Genomic DNA, 8,283 nt, shown 5'->3' with positions numbered 1-8,283 from the left:
CTCTTCCCTTCCCCGGCGGGGCTGATGGGGCTGCGGGGCACAGGCCTCGTGCAGGTGCTGATGCTGTAGGTAGATCACGCAAGGGTCACTTGAACAACAGACCCTGTGGGCAGTTAGGATCTCTGGCACAGAGACACCAAACAAAGAAATTGTCATGGAACCGTAAAGATAAATCCCGCCCCTCAAAGACTGGCAAGGTCATCGAATGAATGTGACCATCTAAAATCTAGCCCTGGTATAGAAGCCCCCATTCCCACACTCTTCTCTCCCCATCAAGGGCCATTGATAAAACAAGAAATCCAGCAAGGGTCACACAAAACCGGAAACTGATGCCTTTCATTCCCCACGAGAGCAGTGAATGTTCTATTTCGTTGCTAGAAAAAAAAAAAAGCCCGGAGGATATTAACTACTCCTTTTACATAGATAAATAATTTAGTATATATGTTTCAGTATGTTGTAGTACATATTAGAGAGTCATTTAAGGGAAAGCGGACAGATTGGACAGTGGGGAGGTAGGACAAAAGAGAAGTAAGGGAGAGAGGGGGAAAGGAAACCGGTATTTACTGAATTAGGTAACTACCTGTTAGGGTCACGATCACAATGTCTCAGAACAACTCTGCGAGGAAGCTGTGACAGCCTTCATTTTCCAGAGGAAGCTGGAGCTTTGGAAAGATGACAGAAAACACCGCTGGTCGCACGGGTCTAAGAGCAGCAGAAATGGAATTGGGATTTATTTCAATCTGACCACTCCCAAACTCTTTTCCTTTTGGTCCACCAGATGCTAAGTGGGTGAGACAAAGGGGCCCTCGCCGGAAGTCCAGAGGAAGAGGATAAGGTCCGGGAGGGGGAGCAGGACAGACAGAGGGAGGCAGCGGGACCAACCAGCACTGGAAGCAGGAGCCACAAATGGAAAAAGAGACAAAGGAGTGACAAAGCCCCCCATCCCCACCGCCCCGTGTGCGTGCACATATGTGCGTGTATACACACACACACACACACACACACATGGACAACAACATAAAATAAAAGATGCAGAAATAAAGAATGACCGAGAGAAAAGAAATTTGAAGGAAAGAATAGATTTTGTTAGTCCAGTAAAAATAATTTAATTAATGTGATTATATACATCGTACACAATTACACTGCCCTCATTTTAAAAAAATAACCTATAAAAATAAGTTCTCTTTCACTCTTCCCTCCTTCCTTACTCTTACCAATTTGGCATTTATCTTTCCAGGCCATTTTTTTTTTTACATGTTTCAGTCTACATATATATCTGCAGAAAACATAGTTCTTCTCTTTTGTTTTATGTTATTTTTGTGTGTCAGGTAAAAGCTACTTGGAACGCATTGTTCTGCCTTTGCTTCAACCACGTGTCCAAGGAGAGCTGTGTATGTGAGTTTCTAGACCAACCTCATTTCCCTCCCCCTCATCCTTTTAAACCGTTGCAAAGTATTTAATAAATGGCTGCTTCGTAATTTTAAGAAGCCATTTTCCTATGGATGGGTATTTACGTTGTTTCTAATTATTGGCTTTTACATACCATCCTGCCTTAAACATCCGTGGGTATATAACTCCTGGCCCATGGTGCAAGATTTGTTTTAGAATGGGTAATGAGATGTGGTATCAGGGTCATGAGGCATTTGAAACGCTACCAGGGACTGTCCCATTGCCTCCAAAGGGGCCAGACCAGTTTTCCTCCAAACTGCAGTGTGTGAGAGTTCTCATACCCTTCGTGGTATGTTCTGACAACTCCTAAAGCTGCATTTCTTCACTAAAATTCTGCTAATCACCCTTTAAAAAAACCTAATTTGCAAGTAGTCCCCCTTATCGATGGTTTTGCTTTTGGCAATTTCAGTTACCTGCAATCAACCCCAGTCCAGAAGCAGGTGATCCTCCTGATGATGTTAATGGATTGTCAGAAGGTCAACAGCCGACTAAGGATACGTCATACGCCTGATCATTCACCTTCACCTCACTACATCCCATCACACGGGTATCTTATCATCTCGCGTCATCACGAGAAGAAGGGCGAGTACAAGCTATTTTGAGAGAGAGAGAGAGGAACCACATTCACATAATTTTTCAAAAAAGATTTATTTATTTATTTGAGAGAGAGTGCACAAGTGGGGCGGGGGGGGGAGCAGCGGAGGGAGAGGGACAAGCAGACTCCCCCAGCTGAGCAGGGAGCTCGATGTGGGGCTCGATCCCAGGACCCTGAGATCATGACCTGAGCTGAAAGCAGAAGCTTAACTGATTGAGCCAGCCAGGCACCCCTCACATCACTTTTATTACAGTATTTTTTATAATTGTTCTATTGTATTATACGTTATTATTGCTGATCTCTTTCTGTGTCTAATTTATAAATTAAACTTTACCATACGTTTGTGTGTATAGGGACAAACATAGTATATATAGGGTTTGGTACTATCTGTGGTTTCAGGCACTTGCTGGGGTCTTAGAATGTGTTCTCCCAGCAGAGAAGGGGGGACTCCTGTACTGTGTGCCACCCAGTAAGGTTTCATGAGTCTTCGAATCAACTCTGATGAAGTTGGTAGAGCGTCCGTGTCGCACCCAAGTCCTCTTTCCCTTTGGCCTTTCGATGTAACATATAAGCAGTCTTCCTTTGCACTCAAAGGGAGACATTGTCTAATACACTTGTCTGCTGAGAGAAGACCAACTAGCTCGTTCAAAATGCTAGGCGTGGGCCGAAAGGCCACGGGCCTCTGGAAGAAACGAATTTTACGAGAAGGGCAAGTGTTTGCATTTCGGTCACTATTTCTACATGCTCTGCATTTCCATATGTTTCGTGAAGACAAGCCGTCGTCCTCTTCTGGTTTCGGCAGTTTGCAATGCCAGGCTTTTTGCCTCGTTCTCACGAGCTTTCCGTCACAGAGGAACGATCAAGCAACTTCGTGAAGCTGATGGGCCTGGGGCTTTAGGTTTCGATTACTGTTTACAGCTCTCCCTCCCATCCCTCCGCTAGTGTGGCCGTTAGACAGAGTAGCAAACTGAGGCTCAGAAGTTCAGTCACTCACCTAAGTGAACCCTGGAGATCCAGCCCTAGCAGGCTCTAAATCGTTGTGATCCACTTTAACACAGAAAAACTTAAATAGAAAATCGGACAGCAGTGGTATGCGACAACACGGCCGGTAGAAAGACCGCCTCAGCAACGAATGTGGGACGCATAAGAGAGCTAACAACGAAATGAATGCATGTGTTATGCAGAGTTTTGTGCAGTTCATGAGAAGTTATGTGTACTGTGGTCTAATACAGTGATTAAGAGCATATAGTCCTGGGACACCCAGCCGACCCAGACGGTCGAGTGTGTAACTCTTGATCTCGGGGTTGTGAGTTCAAGCCCCATGGTAGGTGTGAGGCCGACTTAAAAAAAAAAAAAAAAAGAACATATAGTCTGGAGTGAAATGGCCTGGCTTCGAATCCTGGCTCTGTCACTTTGTGACTTTGGGCAAGTTACTTAACCTCTCTGTGCCTCAGACAGTACATACTTCAATGGGTTGTCGTAATAATTAAACAAGATAGTATTTGTAAAGCAATGAGAACAATGCCGGGCATACGGTAACAACACAGAAGTTTGTCATTTCTGTCCTGCTGTTGCATTTGGTCTTTGCTGTTATTGCTGCTATTTTACAGAGAAGCAAAAGGAACTTGGGAGGTGGAGGAACTAACCCAAGATCACGGCATCTGTCGGTGATAGACCCGGGCCAGAACCTGGGTCTCTGCCATCCTGTTCAGGGGGTTTGCACTCCCAGCACTGCCTCCACCCCTTACTAAACACAGCAGAGGGGGTCATCTAAGACCTCGGAATGTCTGTGCAAGAAAAGGCAGGTCCAGGCACAATTCACACTCTTCCTGAGAACAAAAGAAGGATCTGTAGTGGAAGAATTTCGGGAACTTCAGTGAAGCATGTGAAACATTCCAAGACAAGTCAGTCCAGTTCCCTTCTGTGTGCTTTCACTAGCATGTGAATCTATCTTTCCCATCTCCCTCACTTCCCCTCCATCCTAGACGAGCGTCATGTCCTAGACCCAGAATCAGATCACCGTTATCCGTCTTTGGAGCCTCCTATATGACATCCGCCCTCTGACCCATTCTCTTCACCAAAGCCAAAGACAGATTTCTAGACATACACCCGATCATGTCTGTCCCCAGGATGGCCCCTCATGGCTCTAAGGACTTGGGCTGAGCCCCTTCCTAGGCCTTATGAGATTGGGCTGGAGCTGGGCTTTCCTTCCACTTCCTGCTCAAGCCCTCGTCCTGCCATTAGACAGAATTTCCTTCAGTTCTCAAAACTGAGGACACTGTCCCTTCCCTCTGAACTCTTTCAGTCTGCCCAAGTCCTCACCCTTTCAGCTTCAGCCTGGCACTCAGCTCTTCCCAGAAGCCTTTTCGCATCTTTCACTCTACTTTTTCCCCTGATGGCATCTATACCTCCTCCTTGATAGCATTTCTCATACAGTATTATAATTGCTGTGTCCTTGTCTATATGTCCCATTGGAACCTAGGCTTCCTGGGGGCAATCCCCCTGTCTCTTTGGTTTGGGGTTCCACCGGGCACCCGGCACAGGGCCTGAGATGAGAGTTACTGATGGAAGAAAAATACTGATGCTGGTTGAAACTGGGCATGCAGATGCTACTTTTGGCCATGACCCAAGAAGAACTTGTAGGTAGAGTGAGAAGATAATTATTACGGACAGAAACATTAGGAACATTCCCAGGGATGGCGAGATTGGTTTAGAGGGCCACGAGAAGAAGGCAGTAGCATGACTATGGGAAGGGAAGGAGTTAAGAAGAGGGGCTGAGATGAGGGACGAGAGGGTGTTAAGGTCACGGAACAAGGAGGCCATTAGACCGAGGTGGCTGTAATGCCTTGTAACTATATAAGCGAACCTAAGCCAGTGTCAATGCACTCAAATCCCAGAGAATGAAACTGAAGAACCAAGCACAGTCAAATAGGTTTTCCCAAATAAGTCAAGGGCTCACGCTATAGCCAATCAAATAATTTCCTTGCTTAGCTTCCTGTCTTCTTCCTGTCTATAAAATCCTCTCCCCTAGCTCCTGTTGGAGGAGCGCCCCCAGCCACCTTTGGTTTGGGACTGCTCCATTCCAATGATGTATGCTCAAAATAAATCCTCGAAAATGTTGATGTGTCTCAGTTTGCCTTTTAACAAAGGGATTATTGCAGGAGACAGGAGGTTACAGATGGGGTTAGGTACCAGAGTAGATGGGTGTGAATTGGAGTGATCAACAATCCAGGTTTACCCAGGACTGTCTCGGTTTTAAAATTGCAAGCCCTACGTTTCAGGGAACCCTTAGTTCAAGGCAACCCTAGGTGGGTCACCCTAGATTGGAATTCAGATTCCCGTAGTTGCCAGAAGTTTTGCATAAGGGCAACCTCTCCCTTGAGTTATGAGAACGGTAGAGAGGGGAAGGATTAAATAAACAAAACGTATGGGCTTTGGAACCAGGGCAAAGCTCTGCTTCTTTGCTGTGTGATCTTCTTGAAATTCCTTAACCTCTCGGTTCCAGTTTCCCGTAATATGGGGAATAATTAAACACGAGTGAGTCATATGAACGGGCCTACCCCAACTGTAGGCTCATAAGTAGAGTTAAAAGTTTTTAGTTTCCTTTCTTTCCTTACTTTAGTCACTGCTCTGGTCTCCCACTTTTCAATCCTCGGTTTCTCTCCTTGACCTTTCCCTGCCTCGTTCTCGGCTGTCACCTGCTCCTCACTAAGAGCACCACCCACCGCCGGGGGGAAGAGCGGAGCCAACAAAGGTGGGTGCCCCTCTGGCTCTCCCAGGCGAGCTCTCTATGGTGCCTGCCAACGGAGCCGCGCGGAGCTGGAGGTGGGAGGGGGCGGGGCCCGTCACGTGAACCGGGCGCCCGGCGCGCGCGCAGGCGCGGTGTTCGCGTCGCCGTCGCCGGGCTTCGTCGCCCGCGGCGCTTCGCCTTCTTGGCACCTGAGACGGCCCTCCGGCGGTCAGGCTTTCCCTCTTGCAGCTGCGGGCCGCGAGTCGCGGCCATGTCCCGAAAGCAGGCGGCGAAGGGCCGGCCGGGCAGCGGCAGCCGGAAAGCTGAGACCGAGCGCAAGCGCGACGAGCGGGCGGCGCGCCGGGCCCTGGCCAAGGAGCGGCGGAACCGGCCGGAGTCCGGAGGCGGCGGCGGCTGCGAGGAGGAGTTCGTCAGCTTCGCCAACCAGCTGCAGGCCCTGGGGCTGAAGCTGCGGGAGGTGCCGGGGGACGGGTGAGGCGGGCCCGGGAGCGCGGGAGGCGGCGCCGGGGGACGCGCCGGGCATGGCGACCGTCGCCCGTTCTCATCCACTCATTCATTCAGGCGGCGCCAAGCGCCACCGCTTCCCAGTGCGAGCGAGGGGTGGGGGGGGGGTGTCCCTCCCCTCGGGACGCTCGAGTAATCCCAAATTGTCCTAATGATGGTAGAGGCCGCTAGGAAACTGTGCAGTGGTCCTAAGAGACAGCACTGGAGCAGGTCTCCTTTAGATCGGTGCCCAGGAAGGCCTCTTTGAAAGGTGACATTTAAGCTGAGACCTGGAGGAATGAGATGGAGCCGGTCTCTCGAAGAGCAGGACAGCACTTAGGGCAGTCAGAATGACGCTGAGACAAGGAGAAAGAGGCGAAGCCCTACTTCGTATAACACTCTGTCCCTTTCGAGTTCTTACTGTTGGGTGTTGACCTCCTTTTCCACTTGGGAAATTAGGTCTTTGAGGGCCTGTTGTTTACTGAGCTGAAGGTAACTTCTCTAGTTCTGACTTCTGTGGGCCTCAGTTTCTCCTCTGATGCTTGCCCGAGCTTGTTTGGGGCTTAGACTGGAATCTAGGGCCAGCTTTTTTTAGGGAACACGAGCTAAATAAGTGGGATGGGAGGGGGGAAATGGGGAAAGGGAAGGGGATATGGATCCAGAATCATGGATGACAGAAGGAAAAAGAGGAGAGGGGAGAACAGTTAGCGTCCTCATTGCAGGGGTAGGTCAGAGGGAGTCTGGTTCCCAGGGTGTGTCACTCTGAAAGAGACTGTATTAATAACAGCCTGGCTGCTGCTGTTCTTCGCTTCATTTGAAGGCTCAGAAAGGGCAGAGGAAGGACTAAGATTAAGTTAAAGACCATATAGAATTGCCTTACTTACTAAGTGTGGAAAAGAGGGAAGAGAGTGGTGTTTTTTTTTGGATTTCACATTACATTGTAGTTTATTCATCGAGACTGTTTATGAACTGGCCCTAATTTATCTTTCCCATCTTTCCCACATATGTTCAGTGCTTAGACACTTGGCTTTAGAGCTTGGTTGCATTTTACTCACCATCACCTAGCATAGTGCCTAATACATAGAGGGCATTCAGTGCATTTTTGTTGTATGAGTGAATGATAAAAATATCATGGAGGCCAACTACAACCTCAGCAGGGCCTCTCAAAGGGACGTTTTCTTAGTGGAGTCACTCCCATTAAAGACTTGCTTTGCTGTGTCTTGGTTTTAGCCTAGTACTTTGCTTTCATCAAATGTAGTTGATTAACTATTCTGGGCCTTACTTATCTTAATCAAACTTACAAGCACAAGACACTGCTGTATAAACCAGAATACCTTACAGTTGAATATTTTACACTGGGATTGTGGTGGGGCTGTTCCGTGGAAATGATTGGATTGCTTGTGTCTGTTTGACTGGACATGGTATTCCCAGTGTCAGGGTGTCCAGGAAACTGAAGTACTCAACAGAAGGTTGCTTCTGAGCAGGAATTGTAGCACGGGGAACTATAAAATCTTGAGGGAGCTTTCATAATGCTATGGGAAGCTTTGAGGATACTACCTCCACTCCGCTCCTCCCCCAAGAGAGTTAATTCAGCAAACATTCGTTGAGCAAGAGCTGGGAATCCATTAATAACTAAGATACTTAAGGAGTTCACAGCCTAGTAAGAGGTAAATGAATAAGCGAGCTCAAACATTTTGGCCTAGGGGCTCCTTTCCACTCCTAAAAGTTACTGAGAACTCCAAAGAGCTTTTGTTTATGTGTGTTATAGCTATCAATATTTGCTGTATTTGAAAGTAAAACAGAAAAATTAGAAACACAAGACTACACAAACACACATTCCATTAACTGTCAGAGTGATAACCTTATGTATCAGGTAGGCTCTGGAAGTCACCGTATACGTGTGAGAGAGTGAGAGTGCGCAAGGTAAGTAACATCTTAGTTTTGATCTCAAGAATACCCTGAAAGGGGCTCAGAGCTACCTTCCCCTCCCCCAAACTGGGCCCCA

The 8,283-nt window shown here is 47.9% G+C and overlaps 1 protein-coding gene across 2 annotated transcripts in view; it reads left to right on the top strand.

Moving 5' to 3' along the window:
* Positions 1-5,929: 5,929 nt before the first annotated feature.
* Positions 5,930-8,283, top strand: part of OTUD3 (OTU deubiquitinase 3) — a 29,022-nt gene continuing 26,668 nt past the window's right edge. For both annotated transcript variants that reach the window (XM_045782277.2, XM_045782276.2), the window contains exon 1: positions 5,930-6,266. In XM_045782277.2, coding sequence (XP_045638233.1) covers positions 6,046-6,266 — 221 coding nt within the window. In that variant the 5' untranslated portion in view covers positions 5,930-6,045. The remainder of the gene's footprint in view (positions 6,267-8,283) is intronic.

The sequence above is a fragment of the Ursus americanus genome, chromosome 33, assembly GCF_024610735.1.
Source record: "Ursus americanus isolate L20-20 chromosome 33, mUrsAme1.1.p, whole genome shotgun sequence".
NCBI lineage: Eukaryota > Metazoa > Chordata > Mammalia > Carnivora > Ursidae > Ursus > Ursus americanus.
The sequence above is the reverse complement of the archived record's forward strand: the minus strand, read 5'-3'. Positions and strand labels throughout refer to the sequence as shown.